The following is a 24,387-nucleotide window of genomic DNA, read 5'->3' on the forward strand; positions in this document are numbered from 1 at the left end:
CAACCGAGGAGGGCATGAAGTCAAAAAACATTGCATCATTATTTCGACTACGTTGCCGAACATCGTTAACCTATATCAGCGCAAGTACGGATCGAGACTATCTGTCACCGTGTGCTGTGTTCTATTTTCGTGTGGTCACAATGCGTCATACAAAGATTTATCTGTGAAGCCACAGCTTTAGTAACGCATAACTGGTTGTTATAGCCTCTTGCTGATTGCATTCCGAATTTTTAGAAACGAAACCCTCATGTCCGGCACCTCAGTACCTGGTTTTAAAAGCAAGTAGTGCACTTAGAAATACCGCTAACTTTTGTGTTTTTTTTAAACAACTAATCCTATTTTCACCACCTGCTACCATTATTCGGAGTAATCATTTTTTTGCTTGCGATATACGTAGGAAACCTCTAAAATCGTAATACTGAATCCGTGTGCGGTTGGTCCTTGACATCACACCAAGTAGTGATTGCAGTATTGATACATAATAAATAAATGCAACATGTCGTAACCATGTATTCAACTTGGTCTCCCTAAATATTTTAAATCTAAATTTGCTTTTACCGAATAATGCGCAATTCAGGAAAAAGCCTTTTTTTTGTTCTCTAGCACACCTAGCGAGGTCTGCCGAGTCTAACATAACATATATTCATTAAAGTCATTTATTCTTCAGCAAATTTAAGAAGGACGATATTACTCACTCTTTCTTTGGCCTTATTTGCCCTTGCGCCATAAAAATTACTCACTCTTTTGACTTGTCCTTTAGCAGTTGCAGTGCTGTTACAGGACCTCATTTTGAAATTTTGGTTTAGGGGGCCATGAACACTTTGCCTCCTTTTGATCAAAGTGCCCATTGGGCAGCTGTTCTACAAGAGAGCTTTGTTTATTCAAGGAAAAGTTGCCATGAGGAGGCACTAAAACGGAACCACTGTTTGAGCCTAGATTACGAATTAAGAGCAATCAGAAAGGTGATGGAGCTCATAAAGACGTCATAGCCTCCAGAGCCTGTGCCAGCCCCTGGCGCAGGTGCTGGTGCAGGGCCACTTAACAGCTTTTTTACCTTCATCAGTGTAGCATTCAGGGCCGGCCCCACGGGCAATGGCCTCATTTGGACGGTGATCCCGACACGATGGGAAGGCGTGAAGCTGCGTGCAACTGGCGAAATTTTTGATTTTGTCCACTTGAAATGTTGAGAATACCATGCTTTGGTAGATAGGCAACTAATGCCTTAACTAAACTACGCATTCTATGGTTCGATGTGAGAGCAATATTTTTCTTTCCTGCGGCAGTGTTTCGTAAGTTTCTATACATGTGTCTCTCCCTACACCAAAAGGTATGAACAGAAAAAAAATGCTATTGAGGTTTACATGACAGGCCGGAATTCATTGCAGTTTATTTTGAACCCACATGCATTATATTCATATTATGTGCTCAGAGCAACAGGGAAATATTTTCTAAAAAATAACCCTTTTTAACACAGACGAACGACCCTTAATTCAGAAACCTCTCGGTCAAACTTATACTACTGGTGTTATTCTGACAATATGCTTTCACCAAAACTTTATCAGCATTCACAAAAGGCAAGCGAATAATTTCATTCAAAACTCAACCAAGCCGATGGATGAAATTAACGCCCATGTTAGTTGCTGACATAGGCATTCAGAACTCGAATGTGTTTAGATACACGGTGAAGCTACTGCACAGTTTATGTGCGCATGAAGGAATGGTTCTCTTGTTTTCAGGGGTCTAAATCTTTATTGGATATAAGCAACATTTATTTTTGGTAATTAATTCGCCTACCCCAGTGATCACCTGCACAGCCACAAATCTGCTCCTGAGCTCTGGTAAAGGCAGAACGTGTTTATTTAATGTAGGGTTCAGTTTCTCGTTTCAATGTGAGCAAATAGTACATTTTGTGGAATGGTGGTGCTGGCCGTGAAAGCGTTTATTATTAATTATGGTGGTGGGCGAAGAATGGAGTTGCTCGGCCTGCTCGGGAGACCGGGCTCGACTGATTGTCTTCTCCTGTGGAGCCCTGTCCGTGATGAGCAGCAAGGCCCTCCACTTCTCGTTTTTGTGACAGCATTCAATTCGGCGTGGTATTTATTAATGTGTAGCAAAATTAGATTAGTTGCCGATTATTCGGTGTTGAAGGTGTATAGGGAGGTTAAATTTTGTTTACTAAGTTATGGTGAGGGAAGGTATTTGTAGTAGCCAGTGAACTTGTTCCGATTTATGTAGCAAGTGGTGGGCCAGGGCAATCTTTCTTCGGCCTGTTTTGTGGTTTTGCTTGATTTCTTTGAAGGTAGATACATATTCTGCCCCCTCTTGATCCTCCTCTGTATTCTGGGCGTTCGGTCGAGCAGCGATGTAAGCTCATTCACTGCATGCGAGAAAGGAGTGAGCGGTGCCCATATGGTGGTGATCGTCGACTGGGGGGATTTGTTAATATAATTTGTCGGGCCTTCCAGGTGTCGCGTCCATGGAACTGGTGGCAAATAGCGGACTTAAACTCGGATAGTTACGCTTCCCAAACTAGCGGTGCCGTACATCTACAGGCCCTTCCTGACCATACTCACGGTCATGTTTGTACAGGAGTTCTCGGTAGCTGGTGTTATTGTTGTGTATATAACAACATCATCCGGCATTCAGGGGCATGAATCGCGTCGGAATACTGCGCCATGATCATTGGAGCTATTAAAGCGCTCGTAGTGGCGGTTGTCACTGGATTAAGGGATTGCGTCGGGCGAAAGACCTTGCTGCTCTTATCTACCTTCGCCATCAGCTTTTGCTTGCTTCTTCTCCGATCCTCGTTCTGCCTCAAAGAACACTCTGTAGGGACGTTTGCAGGGTCTTACGGCTGGCTTCTGGTCGTTTTGGTTGGGCTGCTGTTTGAGGCCTTTAGTATCGGTTTGGGGAATTTGGCCTGGGTTCTCCTCGGCGAGATGCTGCCGCTGCGAGTGAAGGCATTTGCCACACGCTTCTGCATATAATTTTGCTTCAGCTACGCGCTCCTGCGTATCATAGAATTCTAGAGGCTGCAGATACAAATACTGATATCCTGGAAGGTCCTACCTTTTATTCAACATTTTAAGTGCCGGGTAAATACTCCTCGGGAAAAAGTACGAAGTCCAGTGATGAAACAATTTCTAGAGAAGCGCAGTAAAGGAAAGTATGGCGTCTGTAGAAACGGTGCCTTCGAACTGCACGTACCAGGCCTACAAGTGAACGTTGATAAAATTCAAATAACACTTTGTTGACTCCTCAATTTTGATTTCAGTGGACGGCATAAGAGATATGAATAAACACCTTGTCCCCCAGTTTTTAGCTGTGAGTTTATCGCATACCTGAGATAAAGCTGCTTGGTCTTGTATTTAAAACCCTAAGAGAAGACGAATGGGTGAACAGCGTCCATGATTTGTCCACGAATCGTTACTCCAGAAATGCAGGAGCTTTGTGCGGCAGGCACGCCCCTTGCGAATTCTTTCATGTGATAAAATTGGCTCTATGACCAGCTTTGCACGTTTAAGGGGAGAACTTTTGAGATACTTATCTGTTCTGATTGGTTTACATTCTTTACATCTCGCCTAAAATCGGGCCAATTTTAACGCCGAAAAACCCGTTTTCGTTCTAACCGCGGCTGGGCACGAATGCCTCTCCGCGTCAAAGCCTCCAAGCAAAAATATCCAGTCTTCCCAAGCCGTCCACAGATGGCGCATATATCCCGTCGGTGCTAGTCGGTGCCTAAGCCCGTCAGTGCAAAGATGCCTCGGTTCTCGCGCCTCCGCTTTCAGACTGGGCCCACTCTCTGTGGGACCCCGGGGCACCGTTTTCACCTCGCAGCGGCATGTTTGGTCTCACTCGTCAGCCACTTACTGCGGGTTATGCTTTCCGCGTGGTTTCTGAACGTTGGCATGGCGACTGAAATAATGTGAGTGAAGTGGAAAGCGACAGCACTTATTTTGTTTTGCTCGTGGCAGAAATTTTCTGGCGATTTGGTTTTTGGCTTTTTGAGGAAAGTAAGTGGCAAGTAGTCTCACATATCGGTGGATACCGTAACCCCGCCGTAAGGCAAGAGATAAAAGAGGGGGTGAAAGAAGAAAGGAAGAAAGGGGTGCAGTAGTGGAAGGCTCCGGAATAATTTCGACCACCTGGGGATCTTTAACGTGCACTAACATCGAACAGCACACGGGCGCCTCTTGCGTTTCGCCTCTATTGAAACACGGCCGTCGCGGTCGGGTCCGAAACGGGTACTACACCTCAGTAGCCGAGCGCGCTAACCACTGAGCCACCGAGGCGGGATATCTGTTTTATGCGTGATGCAGTCGCTGCGACCATACACAGTAATGTGCAGCGCACTCGCTGCACTGGTCTGGTTTATGAGATTTATAGCCTCAAAGCGACTCGGGTTATGAGGGACGAAGTACTGGAGTGTCCGTCTAACAGCAGCAAACTCTCTTACGAATGGACCGCCGCCGCACTTTGCTCATTGCCTGCAAAGGCAAAGTGGGACCCGACGTGTTATCATAGTAGCGGGAGCTTTGTCTTCACGCAGCAGCGCTGACCCATCGATGCACCTTAGTCGGTGGCGTTGGTCATGGCATTGACCAAGCAGAGGCAGCTGCCGGTATTTCATCATTTAAGCGCGTTTCTCGCACATTTGGGCGTCAGTTTACAGCGGCAGAGTAAGCTTTTCAACGTTTGTGTGCTGGAGTTTATGGCGCATCAGGAACCAAGGCCACCACACGCCAAACATGATTTTCAGTTCTTTTTAAGAGTTGGCAGTTATTTGCAGCCGGTTAACATTGCACTGTGAAAGGGAAACTAGACAAGGAATACTAAGTCAAGCTACGTTGATAGGCTGGAGTCGTGATCGATATATGTCACTATTAGCGGAAATAGAGCGCTGTTAAATCATAAAATTGCGTAAAGGCACTCAAAAGTGAAGTGCTCGTTGCACAACCACTTGCCGATTCCTGCAACACATGCGTCGTCACGACGGGTTAATCGCTTTCTGGTGCAGCGCTATTTCAACCGCAGCGAGCAAGTAGCATCGGAGGATCGGAAGCGTCTTGTGGCAGTGTGTTTGTCGAATTCTTTTTATGAGTGTGTGGTGCGAGAGGTTATAGTATGCAGACTGGCAACCACGTTCAAACATGCTGCCTCCCAACGAATTTAGACACGCATTCTTCGCCCCAAGAAAATATTCACGATAAACAAATTTTTCTTTCATATAACAACATAGCCTGAAGAAGCGGGTTTAGAGTGACGAGTCACGACAAAATATTACCGTTGCTGTACCGGCCCCGTAATAGTTGCATTTAACCTTCGATACTTGTTTGCAGGCACCACTAATACATACGAACGATGTCAGCGTGACCACAAGAAACAGAAACCAGCGATAAGCGCCCGTCAGTTTGACCAGGAATATAATTCAGCTGCAGCGCAAGCGGCAGCGAAATTTATTCCTGTTTGCAGCTTCAGGATGACGAAATATTTTTAAATGTATCGGCAACGCTGCACGAACTTCCCGCTCAAAGGAGCGGACAAGCACGGCGTACGATTCTTGTGCCTCGTTCTATGATCACAAATAATTTCAGGTTATTTCCGAAATGACAAGAACACCACATATTGCATTTGGACGGAATATATTCTTGACAGCATTCACAACTTCGGGGTTCGTGGAATGTGCCTTCGCGCATTAGTGATAAAAAATGGCTTAGACGCGAGCTCGCGCGAACGGAGGGACGCCGACAGGATGCAGTGTTTTAACGCGACAGCGTTAAGGAGCTCGTGTCGTAGATAATCTGGCGTCGACGTCGTCGTCATCGCCGTCGTTACTGTGAGCGAAGAATCCACGAAAAATCTTCAGAGAAACAGCCTAGGAGAGGTGGGCCACCTAGGTCGCGCAACCTTTTGGCGTCATCACGACCTGCCCACCAGATTGTGAGCAAACTGCCCACCATGGCCGGTGGAAGTTATTAAGTCATTGGTCGCTAGTGGTTGCTCGGAAAGAGCAGCCTGGGCCGCGCAAGCCCCACCGGTGGCAGTACCTGCCATCGCAGGGCAGTGGCGCATCACTTAACCGCTGCACCACTGCGCCGTGATTGGTATGAGGACTCCCTTGTATCTATGTCGCACATCCGGGACAGAAACGCCTGGCTTTGTCAAGTAATGGACGCTAGTCGCTTGACAAAATATAATCTGCAAATCACGTCTCCTTGTCGCCTGTTCTATTTCTTCCACCAGTCTCTGCAGGAACTAGACAATATTTTACGATATGTTACCTGCTTTCCTGTCCGCGTATTTTTTTTCTGAGCTTAGAAACTAACCCTTCAGCTATAGCCAAGTTGATTGCCACTTATACGTCCAATATCGGGGATACGGCGTTCCTAAATGACCTCGAAGTAGAGAAGTCGACAAATGCATGATCCTGCAACACGTTGCCTAAACGCTACTCGAAGCTTTTCCAGGCCGCCTCGAGTGCATTGCAAAGTGGAGATCGCAGATATCGCTCTCGTTGTTAACCTGTTACTGTAGTGTTCGAGTCGCGTGATGCAGCGTCTCCTTCGCCGCGCCATAGGCCCCCAAGCCCTTCTGCGAGGCAAAGTGCACACGTTGGTAATGCGCGGGCACAGAGTGTTGCTTCAAAATGGGCGTGGCTCCTTCAGGCCAAATTTATGGTTGGTATGGTTACACTGCTATTTTGAGTTTTCAACATATCTAATCAATGAGCTCCGGTGGGTACTTGTGTGGTGTGGTGACACATGCACCATGTCTCCTGCTCACAGGTGTAAGACTCCTTGTGCCAAGAAGAAGAACTGGACGATAGCACTCAAGCAGACAGACACATAATTGGCGTCTTTCAGTGCTTCAAGTAATTAAAGAGCCACTACTGGCTCGAGCCTCATGTCTCACTTGATAAGCTGAACCAATTTCAACGCTAACGGGGTTTGTACAGATCAGGCGGTTGGCGTTGATTTAGTGTTCACCAGGTTCACGGCAAATTTCTTGTTCGTGGTATGAACGCTTGCCATCGAGCGCTGTTTTCCAATCTTTGAGCATTAGTTTTAGTCTTCTGCTTGTAGCTGTGCAGAGCAGTTTCACTATTGTCGTCGTGCACGTAACTTTTTTAGTTTAACGTAGGCGAGTGCAAACACAGGGGAAGTCTGAATGAAAGGAAGGAATTTATTTCCCAGATATTTGTGTTGTAGCTAGGCTTATTCCTAGATTGAGTGCATTCGTATAAAGTGATGGCTACCGTCGTTCAAGGTGACTCGTATCCGCTGAATTGTTATTAGCTGCAGTGCAGTCATGTCATGTTCCTGCACCTCATTAGAGGCAACCGCTAATTCAGTGTGTTTACTTGAAACAGATATTTAATAGCGATGAAATAAGGCTATCGGCGCTATACTTGTATCGTTCCCCTCTAGCCCATGACTGTACAAAGTAAAGTGAAAATGCGAACGTTATTTGCACAGTAAAACAGGCAGATATGGCTCTCGCGCACAAGCATTTTATAGGCTTTAAATAAAGAAAAATCACAGTCCCACTGGTTGCACAAACTTCAACATTGTCCGACTAATATGTCCACAGGTCACATGTCCGGCAGATAGGTTTTTCGCCTTATCGCAGCATTTTCAGCGGAATTTGCGTGTTCCTTTCCGAAAAGTTTTTCAATTTCTTCCAAGGTCTTTCCTTTAGTCTCCGGGAGAAGGAACCAGATGAGGACGCAGCCCACAAGCAGCAAAGCCCCAAAAAGCCAGTAAGAGCCCGCAACACCCAGAAATATCTGTAGCCTGTAGAACTCTTTGATGAGCAGGAACGCATATCCAAAGCAAAACGACGTGCTGAAGCCTGTGGCAAATCCCTTCTCTCGCAGCGGCAGCATCTCGCCGAGCAGAACCCAGGGAAGATGCCCCAAACCGATGTTGATGGCCGCAAACAGTAGTCCCATGGAAACCACGGGAAGCCAGCTGTACGACAACGCGAACGTCTCTGCGCTGTGCTCTTTCAGGTAGAACGAGTATCCGAAAAGAAACAAGCAAAGGCTCGAGGCGAAGGTAGATAAGAGAAGCAAGATTTTACGGCCGACACGGTCCGTTAATACAGAGGCGGCCGCTACTACGACCACTTGAACAACTCCGATGATTATGGAGCAGTCATCTGACGCGATTGACGTCCCTGACTCCCGGAAGATGTCGTTGGTGTATACAACGATAACGCCAATAGCTGAGGACTGCTGCACAAACATCACCATAAGCATGGTCAGAAAGGGCCGATAGATGTAAGGTTTCCCTAGCTCTCGGAAGTGGAAGGTCTCCGTGCCGGAGAGGCTGTCTTCGATAGCGGAGAGTTCAGTTTTGCCCTCCGGGCCATGGTAGAAGAGCACGGACTCTAAAGCCTCGTCGCGTCGTCCCTTCTGCAGCAGCCAGCGAGGCGACTCCTTGGTCCAGAACAGCAGAATAGTCATGAGGGCTGTTGGAGCCATGAGAGCGGCAGCGAGGTACTTGTACGTCAGCCACTTCCCGAGCACGTAAGTTGTAAGGATCCCGACGAATAAGAGGACGTTGCTGCCGGTGTTGAGCAGACCGCGGATGCGTGCCGGGCTGATCTCGGAGATAAACACGGGCACAGCGGGTGCAACGATGCCGACTGCAATGCCTGTCAGGGCTCTTCCGGTGAAGAGGAGGGCGATGGAAGGGGCGAAGATAATGCACAGCCACCCGGCGAGGAACCAGGCGCAAGACACCCAAAGAGTCGCTCGACGACCCAGCATGTTCACAAGTTGCCCTGCGAGACAGAAAGAAAATAGTTAGGGTACATTTGTTGCGCTTCAACCGGGTAATCACGATCATAACGTTTCTGAAACGGTGAGCAAAACGGCGAGAACAAATTTGAGATGATGTAAGAGAAAATTTGAGCGTACTCTAGTAAATATTGTGCTGTACCCTAATCTGCGAAACTTAATGTATCAATCTACTAAGTTTGGGCTCTTCTCAGAAGAAAAAAAAATGAGCAGAAATGCAGTGAAAAATGTCACGCAGTGAGGCGATCTGCCAAGCTGGTAATACTGACAGTTATTTCATATGTACAAATGTAGCTGAAGTAATATAAAATATGGCTTATAAAATAAACTTAACGAACTAGTTATACAGCATTTTATAAATATATATATTCTATACGAACTCTTAAAACATAACTTCAGAAATAAAGATGCAGCGTGCATGCATTCTTGGTTCATAGTTAGGGTGCCTATCGGAAAAAATTAAGGAGTTATTAATGCAAGCGCGCGGACAAAGCGGAAATGTTCCGAATAAGCATGTCGTTCGCGTCCGATGCTGTGAGGCCACCGTCATGCAAGCACATGGATGGCTACGTCGCTTCGTTATTTACAAGCCAGATATGCGAAAACATGTTCTTCCGTTTGCTCTTAATATATATGTCCAGAGTACATGCTCTAAAACCTGCTGTATTTCAAACTTCTGCTTTCATCGCATTACCCCTTGCTTCAGGTACGGTGAAACCATGCGGGATGCGATGCAAGATCTGGTCCTTGATCTGCCAAGAAAGATTTTTTTTTTACAATCTCAACAGTATCTGAAAGAAATATGTTCTTTTCGGGTTAATTAACATACATCCCGCTCTGTAAAATTTGCCTTTAGCTGACGTAGCTTGCCGCAGAAAACTAAACCGTATGTTACATCAGCACGCTGTGCCGTCATCAAAGCCAGGAACAAATTTTTATTTTGCAGGCGATCATCGGGATAGGCGAATTAATTACCAAACATAAATGTTGCTTATAGTCAATAAAGTTTGTAACCTCTCTAAATAAGCCAACTATTGTTTCTTGCGCACTTTAACTGTAAAGTAGCTGCAACATTTCTCTAAATATATTCTAATGTTAAATTCTGTGATGTGGGCATCTAACGGGCAGTACATTCGCGTTAATTGGATTCAGCGACTCGGCTTATTTTCGGTTGAAACTATAGGGTTGGCTGATGTGAATGCCTACAAAGCCTATGGTACTATAATATTATCAGAATGTCATCACAAATATCTATAATCATTCGAACGAAAGAAGTTCGAGGATGGAGAGGCGTTCAGGTGCGTTTACAAATTTCTAGTTCTCTGTAAAGAGTAACACTGCAGCACATATGACGAACGAATAATTGTAGGCTCAAAATAAACCATATTCCCGAGGTTTGTTTTTGCTTTTCATGGTTTTTGGGCCCCTGGAGTAATACACGAAATGCTCCCGCAGAAGACAAAAATTTTTCTTTCACGATTGACAAAACAATGCGTGCCTTAGCCAAGGAATTAGTTGTTTCTCTACCAAAGAATGGCATCCTCGGGCTTTAAGTGGAAAGAATCAGACCTTGCACCGGATGCGCGCTGCTTGCATCTTTTTACCACCTCGTTACCAAGGGCCTAATGAGGCCATTGACCGTGGCACCGGCCGTGATTGCTAACCTCCGATGAAGGCAAGAAGGCGGTTAACTGGCCCTGTGCCAGCATCTGGCACAGGGCCCGGGTACCTTGACGTTCTTATCAGCTCCTTCACCCTGCTTATTTGACCTTTATATGTAATCTCGGCTCAAACAATTGTTTTGTTTTAGTGCATCGACAGAGCAATGCTCGATGGAACAACTAAAGGCCCATTGAAGGGGTATTACACCAGGGAATGCAACATTCAGCAGTTAATTCTTTCGATGGATGATCTGAAGGATAATGAGCCGGGTTGATGCACTACGGCGTTTGGCAGGTCATTTCAAGTAGCTTTCAAAGGGAACGTTTAACGTTGCGTTCCGTTGGTTTTTATCTGGCACGAGGTGAGAGTTTGACTGTGGGTTCCACCGCTCTGAAGGTGTTTGTTGCACGCATTCGACGCGAATATTGTGGCGTAGGCTGCCTAGCTACGCGGTGCACCCCTGGATGACCCTTTTCCAAAGCATTTCGCCCGAGAAAAGCTGAGAACAAGCCTGGGGGGGGGGGGGGGGGGGCAATCTTGCACCAACTAGAAAACCGTTGGGTTCCTGGTGGTTTCCCGATGGGTTCCCGGCGGCAGTGGGGATCGAACCCAGATTGAAAAGCCGCAAAGTGTTCATGGCACCCTGAACGAAAATTTAGGCTAACCATTGCTAAAGAGGAATTCAAAAGTATCATTTGAGCCTCCTTCCTCCTAAAATGGTGGAACAACAATTGAGTTAAATGCGTTTTAATTACCTCAGGTTCGAGGAAACTAGTTGGGTATTCAAGAGAAAAAAAGGGTTTTCCCTAAGCGCGGATTATTTGCCGAAGGTAAAGTTGAATTGAGGATAACTAAGGAGACCAAGGTAAATAGAAGCCTTCAGTGTGTTTTATATTTTAATATTTTTTAATACTGCAGTCACCGCTCCTTGTGCCCTCAAAGATCGTCCTCAAACGGATGCACTGTTAGCTTGCTAGCGGTTAGCTAAGCCCATGAGAAGAAATAGAAATGACAGCGGATAAAGGTAGCAGCTGCAGAAAATAAAATTAGTTGTTTACAAAAAAAATTAGCTGGTTGGCGATATTTTGGAGAGTACTCTGATTTTAAAACCGGGCACCGGGCTATTGCAATAATCCTGAAGCGTCCCGTTTCTTAAGCTTCAGAATGCAGCCGGCAAGCGGCTGTAAATAACCAGTGGTCGCCACTAAAGCTGCACCTTTACAGTGAATTCTTTGTATGATTGCTATAAGCCGGCGAGGAAAACATTAACAGGGGCACTTGATTCTATTATCTGCTGGCAGATCACTAACATTAGCAGCTGCTGACGCTTTTTTTTCCGGAAGTGACGTCGCTTCCATCCAGACAATGCGGATGCTCTGGTCTGGTGATGTCATCTCTCTCCAGCCAATTAGGATACTCCAGCCTGGTGATGTCACTTCCCGCCTGCCAGTGGACAAAGTTTATGACCGACGATGCGTTCTGGACCCATGAGGCTTCTAATGTTAAAAGTCCTGAGCATAGGTGTACTGTTCTAATCACATAGAAATGGAACACCGCTAAGGGGGCAAGACATCCTAGAGCCATGTTTGCGGTGATATGGGATGATGATGTTCGGTAGCGTGGTGTAAACGAGGATGCAGTGCCGTTACTCGCCCTTTCCTCTGGGCGCAACTGGGGGCGCGGTGTTTTGCCGCAATATAGTTGCGAAAAAATAGCGGGAAGCTATCTTTGTCAGATAACCGAATTTATTGTGCATCTCCTACTTTAGCGAGACGATAGACACATAACATTACTTTTTTCCTATCTGTTCTTTCAATTCGTGCAGCTGATGTAGTAAGCTTTCCTCGTTTTATTGTCACTCCCTCCTTTACTGTCGAACTTCGGTAAAACACATTCGGTTGGGAAAATTCTGCACAAATCCGTAAACCACTGGATAGGACCACCAATTAAAAGCATCGCTTTGCTCTTTCTACGGTGCTTTCAAACGCGGCAACCGTATACCACGACGTGCATTCCTCTAAGTATAGTGTGTGTTTGGGCCAGTTGGTTAACACTGGGGTAAATTGCAGGCGCTGCATAGTTTTACAGGAAAGGAAAAGAAGAGAAGCCGTGGAATACGTTCACCCAAAACATTAGAGTGGTGCGCTCTAACCGTGTTGAAAGTCTTCCCTGGCTTCTTATCTTTTCTTGTAAAACTCTGCTGCGCCTGCAATTTACTCCAGTGTGCATGGATCCTAGCCATTGTGACGTCACCCGGATACGTGCGTGCCTGTGCCACTAATGCACGCCGAGATATGCCCGCTATGCTATCTTTTCCTCCACTCAGTTCTCACACAAGTCATGTGACGTTCTGGCTGCATATATTTCACCACGGAGCATCAAGAGAGGTCATTCTTGGTCAGGATACCACGAGCATCTATCTGGCGGTCTGACAGCTATTACAGAGCGACTATTGTGTTGCATTTTAAAAGGATAGCTTTAATGGTACCGTTCTGTTGAAAATCCGGCCCCTTTTCTTGTTGTTGTGGGCAAAAGATCCGGATTTGTCGAAAAGATGTGTACGTCAAACGTGAAGCGGTGGATTTGAAAGTGATGAAAACAATAAAAAAAACTGGTGATTACAAAATTGCAGGATGACGGAAACCTAATTGCACATGAATGTATACAAATTAGAGTTGCATTGAAAAAAATTGTGGTAATTAGTGGGGGAATTGAACCTCTGACCATTAGGTTGCGTGCCTGACACGCTAACCATAGGCTATGCAGGCACGTTTGACGCGGGGCTTTGTATGTATGTGGTGCGGACTTTCACATAATATGGGAATGGTGGTCGCTTCTGCGCGGGTAAGAGGAGCAGCTGCCGGTACGCACTACGGTAACGTGTCATATCCTTAAAGGGGGAGCGTAAGTGCGCCAAAAATTTTTCTTCGCACAGCAGTGCGTTCGGATTGGTGTACTCCATTCCACTTTTGCCGCAGCCGACGAGTGCCCTGTAGCGAAAGAACTACTTATTCTGAAAACGTTCCTCGCTGAAATATCAGAGAAAGCGGATCTGCATCACAAGCGCCCACATTCTGAAGACGAAAGCGGTATCTTATCGGCTCAAGCGACGTTTGGACATCTGGTGAACTTCGCGATGCAAGGTTCCTTCACCTCTCTCAAGACAACTACGGTCATATACGACTGTCGCAAGAAAGTAGCGCCCGGTAAGATCACTCTAAAGTGTATCAGAGTCATGATAGGGGTAATAACAACGGCGATACTTGGCAACAAAAGAAAGGCGAAATGAGCGCTCAGTGTACACCGTTCGTTTTTACGAGGCGCATTGCAGCTCTCCTGACTGGTGGAAAGCAACAAACAGACGTCTAGTATTTTTCCAGGCGTGTTTCGTTTAAACTGCGCCTCCTCTGTTTTTTCATTGCCAGCGAGATACGGCTTATGTGGCCGATCAAAGCCGTCTCCTGTTCCCCTTTTCCTACTCTCTTCCTTCGGCAAGCCGTCTCGCCTGTTCCACACCTGTAGGGGAGACCGCTTGGAGTCAGTGGAAGATTTTCTAAGAGCACTGTCATGATGGCGCCATACGACGGCACGCGGATGAACTGAAGAAGGCGCAAACAGCCGCATGCAGTTTCGGAAATGTTCCGTTATCATCGGAATAGTGCTCCGATGCTAGAGGCACTCCTTCTGGATAGCGGAGTGCCGGTTTGCCACACACAACTGAGCTGAGGCATCCAAAGGGCCTCCAGTTAGAAGCGATCGGTGGGGTTAGCATTGAAAAAATAGAGCAGGTGCTGGCTCAGACTGTCTGGCGAAGGCTTTATGCCGGGCAGTGTTTAGAGACAGTAAAAATTTGTTTACCTCCGAGGAACCCGCCAAAAATGGAACCGCACTTGACGAGTGAGCCAAACCAGGTACTGTGCTCAGCTGTGAAGCTCATCTTCGGTCGCAAATCCGGCAACGCCGGGGACGAGTAGGTGATGGCGAAGCCGAAGCCCAAGGAACCCAAGTAGGCTGTGAACACCGCGAAGTAGAGCCTACGCATGGAAGTAGCCTCCTGCCTCTTGCCGCCGGGAGAAGGCGTCGGTACTGCCACTACTGGTGGTGGCAGCACATCGGTGGGTTCGCTCGGAACTGCGCGAGAAGGCATGCGGTGCATCTTTAACACGCCACCTCAGAGGCAAATAGCACAGGGAATGCTAATGCACCCTGTTATGGCTTTTTAGTACCTAGATGACTCAAGCGTATCTCATGATATCTTCCCCTCGTAATTTCTGTTTTCTTGGCCGAGTGGACACCGAAACACTAACTGCATACTTCAGCCACAGCGAAATACTCGTCCCATGCTTGATCACAGGAAGGCAACTTAGTTTCATGTGAGGCACTCGACTTGAAAAGTACAACTTTCCAGAAAAATCACTAGCATCAATGTAACTCCCTAATGACGCGTATCATGAAATACTAGTGCGCGAAAAGGAGGACTGGGCTGCACACCAATCACACGATGCAATTAATGAATTTGTGTGATGTAAGAAATGCGTTTTTAAGGAAATGAAAGGAAATAAGCTGGTAACGAAATCGCATGAGAGAGGGCAAGCGTCAATATGAAGTATTTTGTCTTCTCTTCTTGTGCTAATTGCCGCATAAGCCTGTAAAAATGCTGCTTCGACTTGTTAGGGCTTACAGGGATTTATCCGTGTGCAAATGTAAGAAAGTGGAGTCTTTCCTCATAAACTTCTATAACTCCTAGAGCGACGCCATTTCAGGCTTTAAACGTTCGTAGCTTTAACATACAGGATTCAAAAAATTAATCCCTTCTGATATTTAATTTATTTATTAATTTTTTTCAGATCGAGAGATTCTGATAATTCTTGCCGGTTGATGTCGGTTTGCGTTCGAAAAAACCGCCCTCGCAGAGTTAGACTTTCTTATCTTCACACCAATCTCTCTCCTTTTCTCACAGAAAGAGCGCACACGCTTGCATCATCTCCACTGCAACGCTTTCGACAGAGCAGATGGAGAGAACGCATGCTTGCGACTAAAGTGGCGTGGGTGCGGTGGCGTGATTAACCTACTTCCCTCCTTGCATGTTACTCCATATTGTGGCTCCCTGACGAGCCTTTGTGGGGGGCTGTGAATTTCCTGCGACTAAGTCGGTGGTAGTCTATGATTTCACCGTATGATAGTGGAGACGAATGTTCGGAGCTGGACGGCGACGGGGCTCGGAATGTATGACCTCGAGCTATCCTGTCAGCCGCCTCATTGCCCTCTATGCCTTCGTGACGGGTGTGTAGCTCCTGATGATGTGGGCGGCCGCTCGACAGAGTGCCCCATTCAGGTATGCCTTGCAGGCATAATGCAAAGACGTCCATTTTGCATTCTCCTAAATGCTGTTGTTTTCTTGAAAGCTGTAAAAAAAGATCACTGTCACCGTATCCCACATGAAACGGATACCTGTACTTTTTCTGAGAGCCTGAAACAGAGCTGTGCCCGCAGGCTTTTCTTTCTTGTTTCTTGTGCGCTTGGAGACCAGTTCTCGTTGATAATGTTACCATAAGGAAACAGGTTGGCTAGTGGCAATCGCAGCCATTACTAATGGCTGGTAAGTATGATAAAACGGGCTTGGTAATTCGGGCTCGAACTCGGTCACGAAGTTCTCTAAAGAGTAATTACGCCTAGAGATAGAGCAGGGGGCCGCGTGTGACGTCACACCATCACAGTGATAGATGGGAGGGCATCGTTCAGTGCGCTGCAGAATTGTAGCCTTTCTTCACAGAAGCGACTATTGGCAAACTGCTCGGGGTGAGGGATACCGTAAAAGGAAGGAACTACTACAACTACTACTATGCGTTCAGAAATGTAGAGAGGACATGACGAGGCATGAGGCTCTGCTGAAAAGGCTGCGTAACGGGTCGGCGGAAACTAACTGTATATAGCGGGGTTGTTACATTTTATCCGGCCTCCACAATCTTTGTGCGAAGTCTGAACATTCCAAGCTGTGACCCAGCCATACGGCCACCTCAAACACGTTTGAGGTGAGGGAACGTGCAGTCGTCAAAGCAGTTTAATTACAAAGAAGGAGAGATTAATGCTGAGCGGGCTTTGAAAACGCCTTTCTCGCGTGCGAGCAAAGGCGTTTTAGGGGACTCGTTATTTGAAGCGCACAGAAGAAAAAATGCCGCTAATAGAAATAGAATGTGCTGTTTCAGAGTGTGCAATGCGCGGTAAATAGAAGCTTAGGTCGTGAAACAAAAAACATTGCATAAAAATGTGCTTTCCAACTACAGCAAAGTTACAGCAGTACTGTTTGTTATCTACGTCCGGACTTTTGAGCCAAATGGCTATGCAACGTTCGTAAATAGCATTGTTGCATCGTCGATGTTTCAATTCCCGTATAGAAGAGAGGAGTCTGAGACGAAGAGACGACGTATAAAATCGCGTATAAACTCCCACAGATGACTGAAGAAAAATTTTTTCCACTGTCTCTGTCTTTCATGGTACCCTAACTGCGCTTCTTTAGCGAGTCATCTTTGTTGTTGGTATGACGCACCCTTCAATCTCCCCAGCTCCGGAGAGAGAGAAAGAGAGAGATGGGGGTAAAGATACCTTTCGCACCATCTATGCTGGCTCCTTCCCTGAACAGCTTTGTTTACCGCAAGCTGTCGCGATCTGATAGAAGCCGGCAAACAGTCACAACAAACACGGAAATGCACTGCAGTTTATTATTCGTTTACAGACTGCATAATTAAGGGACGCGTCTATTGCAGTGGTGTGCTGTGCTCCAGGCAGGCTTATCAGACACACGGCTGAAACCTGCTAGAGCCTCGCGGTGAGCCGGAACCCTTGTGTTGCCTCGGGCGTCTGCTGGGAGACATCTCGCCGTCTATTGCTATCGAGGTCTCTTTTTCTCTACATTGTTTGCAGCAGAAGTAGCCTCTAACAATACAGACGCAACTGTAAACTGAATGGCAAAAGTGGTGCCAACTCGGACGAGAAAAGGGCTGAGGAGCTCTTTAGCAGAGGATTGGTCTTGCCTTGCAGTGCATTGCCAGCCGTTGCTGCACTCGAGCGCCACTCGTTTCAGTCTGCTCTGGCAACTGTGGAGGTAGCAAGGCACATATAACTCATTCCATTGCATAAACTGGCCAGACGGGGAAGTAGTAATGGCAGTGTTTTATCTTCACTAGCCAAGTCCTAACTTGAAGGAGAGATGTGCCTGAATCGCTCTTGTTTTTTTTTTTTCGCTGCGCTTTATGTCAAGGCCGTGGGGCTACAGGCATATGTGCAGAACAGTGGGGGGGGGGGGGGGGGCAGTTAACAACGCCAGTTAAACGGAGTACAGAGGTGAACAGCAAGGTCCAAAGAGTGCCATCGGTGCGCTGCGGCTTTGTGCTGCGGAGCAAGGCAGTGCCATCTAACGTAGGCTGCTGCGCTAGAGATAGCTGCTGACGGTACATGCATGGTCAAATTACAATGGTGTCGTGCTCGTCGGTGCCATGTCTAGTGCTTGCTTCGTGCTTGGGCGTCCCGGCTCAAGGGCGACGTTGGCTTGGTTACAACCACAGCCGCCTTGATAAAGGGTTACTCAGGGTTAAACTGAAGTTGGCCTTTATCGATACGATACCGCGTTGCAATAGCATAGCATCTCTCCGGAAATGGAGGCTTCTAATGTAAGAAAGGACCAAAGAATGAAATACAGGAGTTCGACATCAGCGGTCGGTTTCGGAATTAAAATACGTGCACCGACACCGAGTTTTTAGCGCATACACCAAGGCTGCACTACACCGCCATTCAGTTCAAAACGGTTGCAACCTATCTCTTTCGCTAAGTACGTCGCATGTTTGAATCGACTGACAGGAAGATATTTGAAGCCAATTTTCTCGGCATCTGTTGTTGCCGGACAAACGTCAACATTGCCGGAAAGAGCATGAAAACCAGATTTTACTGGAAACAGTAACTGGATGGAGTTATCCTCATTCTCCATTTAAGGCTTGTGAATCGAGGTGAGGATTGGGGCTGGGCAAGTTAGCGCGAGTGATGACGGATAACCACGAGTTTTAGAATACGCACCGCGCCATGTAGGTGTTTTTTTTCTGATCGCATGTCCCTTCACTGCGTGCTTCCCGTACAAAATTTTTTATACAGTCTATAGACTGGCCATAGACTTCTGCTTATAAAGTCTATAGACTCTCTATAGACAAACCATAAAGAACACTCTATGGGCATAAGAAATCTTACAGACAGTCTATAGACAATCTATAGATTTATGGCCATACAGTTACAGTAGACTTTTCTCTATAGACAGTTTATAGAATATCAATAGACAAAAAGAAATATCTTTAGGAAGGAAATAGAGTCTATAAGTAGTCTATAGACTATTATAAGGGTTAGTAGCAACATGCGGTGCATTTCGTGCTCGCGCACACCCGCGAACTTGGGCTCATACACGGGTGACTGCACAGGGGCATGGAGGCTCGCCATGTTTCTGCGGGTATAGGAGAATTAATGGCTGATTCATGACCGTTTCAGGAGTGCCTTTTAAGTTGCAATGCAACCATGTAAAAGTGGTCGAAGATTAAGTGTGTCGTGTCCGAAACTGCAAAAGACCGCTTGGCATTATGGGAAAGCAAATCCAATTTCTTCAAACAGTGCAAACAAATGTGTACGACCACCCCATGAAAACAGAAAACAAGATGAAAATCAATTATTCAAGAGGAAATAAACGAAGGCAGTACAAGAACTGGACACGTATGGAGCTGTACCATACTGGTATGCTACTGCTGTGGTTTCAAGATGCTAAATTTTCTAAAGCTGTAAGCGGCGGTCACCTGTCATGACTCGCGCATGCTTCCCCGGTCGTCTCCTATCACCCGTGAAAACACGGCGGCTCGGTGGTATAAGCAGCGGGCGTGGCAAAAACTCCAGCCCAGCCCATACGCCTAAAAGCATAAGCCCGAAGCGAGCATCGGCCTCGGAACCATTGAGCAGGGCAGCCCTGTATTTCGCCCGCCCATACAGAGTCGACAGCTATCTCTAATTCAGCTCAAAAGGTCAGATATGCTGTCTTGCTTCTCAGCGCATCGGCTGATCACCCTAGACAGTGCTGCCCACTTCTGTACGTGCTTTGTTAGCGAAGTGATAGAGCGCTGGAGAGACTGCAGATGAGCGCTGACCTACAGCTGCTTTTGTTTGCTCTGTTGCACCAGATAGCCCGAAGCGCCTTCTTAGTGACACTTAATTTCTTCAGGGATGGGCACCAGTGTTTGGGGCTAAAAAAAGCTCTGTTTCACAGAACAGTAGCTAGTCACAGGACCTGATCTGTACTTGTTTGTACTATGCAAAAAACTTGCAGTTATGTCATCTCGTTATTGTTCGTTTCTGCAACCACTGGGAGCGAACACATCTAACAAAATGAAGGTGTCAACAAATCTCCTGAGTGTTAAGAAACTGTTCATTGAAGGAACATTTAATTATTTATTTTACTGAATTAGACAACTCCGCACAGCTGCCGGATCACTGGCGGAAAAATTGTTGATAGCGCAAAATCTAATGCACAGCAAGGGTTGCTTAACACTGGGTAAAGTACTTGCGTGAAAAAAGGCTAAAATTGCATGAAAGTAATCTTCACAGTTCTTCAAAAGACAACAGTGTATTTCAGGGGAAATGTGTTTATTACGCAGAGTGTCCTAAGGAAAATGTCCATGAAATATATGAAGGAAGGGATAAAAATTTCAACGTGGACGCTACATATCATTGGCTTGAGCGGGCGTAGACTTGAAATGGGTCAGACCACTGGTCGAACAAAAGCTACAACTAGCGGCCCTTTGAAATTTCTCGAAAAGTAGATAAAGCACATTGAGCAATCATTGGCTATAGATGAAAGAACATCCTCTTGGCGCCTGGGCGTTTGACCTATATAAATACTTAGGATTACATAGTGCCCCGACGTCCTTTGATAAAGTGATAGCAGCATGAACACTAAGCGGTCCACCGTTACACTCGTGAATACATTGTAGTTGTACGCACGTGTGTCCACGCACTGCAGTTATTTGAATTTCGCTAATATTTTAGCAATCATTCAAGGTTTTGCACTAATTTATTAATTATTAAAAGTAATTTCTACGGGGAGAATAGATGTAAGCAGGGGTAATTAGGTAGGGTAACTGGACTAAAAAAAACTTCTGCTGCCCTCCCGCTATTTGCAAAACATGGCAAAAGATTAAAAGATCAAATCTCCTCGTCTTTCCAGAGAATGAAAGATCCAAACCGGAGTATAGCTGTTCTTTGAAAAAAGCTACCGGTAACAGTGGGCATGTGAAGGCACTTACTTAGATCTAGGGGAAGGCCTCGCCATCATGCAGAGATAAAATAATATAGAGAGCGTCCTGCAACATTGGAGGTTTTTCCGACATTGGTCTTTTCATGTTCATCCAGTTCATACGTTTCTGAACCACATGTTTCGTGCTCCAACCCTTGTGAAAATTTTATCCCTGCAACTAATTTCAGGCGGCCAAAAATAAGCCTTGACTTTAAACGAGCGCCCTTGAATTGATGGTGGTTCAATCTTAATAATGCTTTGGAGGCTTAAATGTTGTTCTTAAGGGCGTTACTTTGCAAAGATTTTAATAAAATACATATTTTATAGTGACTGTGTCCCTTCTTAAAATTTGTCTTTAGTCTGTTTCTAGGAAATGCCTTATTTCATTTTATTTTAAAAATATGCCCTTTTCATAAACGATGTTAATAACAATGCTAATAACTAACGTGCCCAATTTTGCTCTTGATCTGGTATCTATCCATGTTTTCCTCGATGATGGTAATGGTGTGCGAAGTAATCTTGCAGTTGCTTATATCGAGCGTCAGACGGCAGGAAAATAATACACATTTCCAGGCGCTTGGAGAGAGTCGTTGCCATTATCGATAATTCGCGGCGACATTCCGTGTGATGGGATCACACGATAAACTCAGGGCCGCCGAGCCACTTTCGCTTATTGCGTCGCTCAGTTTCTGGGTTTACAAGAAAGATCTCTTTGGCCGGGATTTTAGATTTGATCTAATTATTTTGTGAGCGAAGTTTGTTTTTCTAGCGTCATTTGAGTGAAGAAACTACCGACATTGACTACGTCTCAACCATGCATCGAAATATTTTGTGAAATCTTGGCAGGAATAACAGAAAAAGGAAGGCTGTTGTTACCTATGTTTGTTAATCATTATGGAAAGGTTTGCGAGGGAAACATCACCTTTTGAGTTTGGGCCTACTTGGCTACCTCTCTTAGAAATGCAATGTATAACCAGCAGTGCTTAACGTCTAGCTCCATCGAAAGGGGGGGTCTCTAGCGATTCGAGCACTGGTGGAGAAGGAAATAAAGAGGAAGAGAGAGAAAGGGGTTGACGGCTTGTTTTATTATAACACATTTTCATGGTAGTTACTAAAAATCAAAGCGAATTTTTAAAACCATAGGGAAGAAATGTTTCTGCCAGAAATGGTTGCTTGTTTCGGATTTTTGCAGTCTCTACATTCTAGAACAGGGGTCTTAAATCTATTGCTAGTACCTCATATTTTTTCTGCGCAACGGCACACAGCCAAAGAAAGGAAGAAGGAAGAGAAGAAGGATGAACGCAGCGCAGAAAAAAATATGAGCTTCAATCAAGAATACCATCTAGCCCAAGAACTAACTCTACTGAACTATTGCCAGTACTGGTGGGCAGGTCTGAGACCCCCCGGACTTTAAGCACTGATTACCAGAGAGAGGGAAATAGCTTTACTAAAGAGCGACATGTTAAAGGGTCAATATATCTAGGGGAATTTTCATCGGTGCTTTTACCGTACTTTATCAGTTTAGTCTTAAAAACGTGGCACTATCACAGTTATACTTGCCTGATGACGCGATGTGAGTGCACTGTGAAGGTTTGCAACAAAGAAGCACTGAAAGCGCGCCTCTCTGTCACTAAGTCTCGTCGCTTCGTGCCGGTGTATTAGCGGCAGCGCTAGGCGGCCGCCCTCGCCATCCTACGTCACGGTGCCATGAACACCGCTTAATGCGGTTAACGCTTTAAAATTGCGCAGCCGTGCTCAATTAGCAAATACTCTGTAGAGAACTCCGTTTAACACGTGCTCACTTCAGCTGTGCATATTGGAGGAAAACATTGTTGTTGCCAAACTTACCCTTTTCGAATTTCACGCCATTGTAATCGGACTCCGAGCGAGGTTTGCGCGTGTTCTCGTTGCTGTCCATGGCGAATCGTTGCTCTATTCAGGACCACGATACGGAAAGCTGCACGCGAGCAATCATATGGCTGCGGAGCGTCAGCAGCTTCTCCTTTGAATGCATTGACTCCAGAGTGCCTGCACGATGCGAGATTGGCAGGCGTCGTCCTTTCAAAGAACTCGAGCACCGAATCAAAGGAGAGAGAGAGAGCGTTATCTTTATTTCTCCTATCAGTGCTTCCGTGACGCAATTAGGCCTATTCTTCAGGGAGTTGTCGAGCCGCTTGTGCTTGCGTCTAGAGATTAGCGAGAACCGACAGCGCGGTTATAATGTCATCGGCTAGCAAGTTTGTAGCTCGGCGGCTTGGATTTGTGATACATAATATAACTCTCACGCAATAAGTGAAAGTGCTTAATAGCACTGTACGGAGGTAAAACTTGCTGCCTGACTTTTTGAACATTAACTGCAAAAATAAAAATAAAGAGGGGTAGGTTATTCGTTGTCTTCGTAATTTGTTTTATGCTTGCATTCTATAGCGCCTGCGATTATTCGTAGTGTACTCGAACTATTCGCGATTAGCACGGCAAACGATAGCGCAGCCAGACCAAATACTGAAAAAAAGAGACTGGTTTCGCAAGAACAGTACCGCATTGACGATTCTATAAAAACAGAAACACTACGTCTTAGACACCGACTCCGGTTTTCCGTACTGTTCGGTTAAGTGCTTCCAGGCTTAATAAAAAGTGAGTTAAAAAGACGTTATGTAAAATATGACGAATTTAAACCGTTGCATTCAATGCTAACTTAGTAATACGGCCTGCCAGACTGGTAGACTAGTTGCTTCATCGCAGTTCTCAATCATGGCAAGTATCCTTTAGAGCTAATACGGTTAAATATGACACCCTTGCTAAGTTGGCGAGGTGGCCGAGTGAGTTATCTTGGAGGGCTGCGAATGGTTCCTGACTCTCTGCTGTATTAGCCAAACTACAGTGTCCGGTTTTTACTTGGGCCTAAGTCCATCGGAATTGTGGACCGCCGACGTTGCGTGTAGCTTCGCACATCTTTCACGCATTTATCTGTTGCCACATTCTCGCCGCCAAACGTGCGTCCGATAACTCTGCATACGAAGTTGTATGCAACGCTTTCGTGAACCTTCTTATTGTGTTTTACATTAGAACGGCGTTTACACTTCAGTGCATGCCCTTACAAAAGTTGAGGCTTACGGGTCAGCATCACCGACACTTCAGCTTGTAGCAACTGCGGTCACAAGGAAGTGGTTTGGTTTGGTTTATGAGGGTTTAACGTCCCAAAGCGACTCAGGCTATGAGGGACGCCGTAGTGAAGGGCTCCGGAAATTTCGACCACCTGGGGTTCTTTAACGTGCACTGACATCGCACAGTACACGGGCCTCTAGAATTTTGTCTCCATCGAAATTCTACCGCCGCGGCAGGGTTCGAACCCGCGTCTTTCGGGCCAGCAGCCGAGCGCCATAACCACTCAGCCACCGCGGCGGCCCCACAAGAAAATAGCCAGTACTGTGTTGTGGGTCTATATCCTCAATATCACGGGTAGAAAACGCCTCTTTTCACGGTACTCGGTCGTTTTGACAGCCGGCCACCGTCGGTGCAGATTGCCCTGAAAGACACACCTCACTGGTTATTGCACTAGAAGGTGCTGAAAGCGCTGCTGAAAGCGACGAACCTCACCGGATGGTTA

The 24,387-nt window shown here is 46.1% G+C and overlaps 1 protein-coding gene and 1 long non-coding RNA gene across 2 annotated transcripts in view; one reads left to right on the forward strand and one right to left on the reverse strand.

Annotated features, from left to right (window-relative positions):
* Positions 1-24,387, forward strand: part of LOC144094688 (uncharacterized) — a 183,625-nt gene that overhangs the window by 28,738 nt on the left and 130,500 nt on the right. The window lies entirely within an intron of this gene.
* LOC144136760 (solute carrier family 2, facilitated glucose transporter member 8-like) lies at positions 7,153-22,835 on the reverse strand. Its single transcript, XM_077669353.1, has 3 exons — positions 22,629-22,835; positions 14,324-14,596; positions 7,153-8,787 (listed from the first exon to the last, which is right to left on the reverse strand). The coding sequence occupies exons 1-3, from the start codon at positions 22,696-22,698 to the stop codon at positions 7,592-7,594; spliced, it is 1,539 nt and encodes a 512-aa protein (XP_077525479.1). The 5' UTR covers positions 22,699-22,835; the 3' UTR covers positions 7,153-7,591.

Source organism: Amblyomma americanum, chromosome 6, assembly GCF_052857255.1.
Source record: "Amblyomma americanum isolate KBUSLIRL-KWMA chromosome 6, ASM5285725v1, whole genome shotgun sequence".
Lineage (NCBI taxonomy): Eukaryota > Metazoa > Arthropoda > Arachnida > Ixodida > Ixodidae > Amblyomma > Amblyomma americanum.

Bases quoted from the DNA above. Each gene is read 5' to 3' on its own strand.
- LOC144136760 (XM_077669353.1), bottom strand. From the start codon at position 22,698: ATGGACAGCAACGAGAACACGCGCAAACCTCGCTCGGAGTCCGATTAC. The intron at 14,597-22,628 runs GTAAGTTTGGCA...CTTCTCGCGCAG, and splicing joins TGGCGTGAAATTCGAAAAGG to TTCCGAGCGAACCCACCGAT. The intron at 8,788-14,323 runs GTAAACAAATTT...TCTGTCTCGCAG, and splicing joins TTTTGGCGGGTTCCTCGGAG to GGCAACTTGTGAACATGCTG.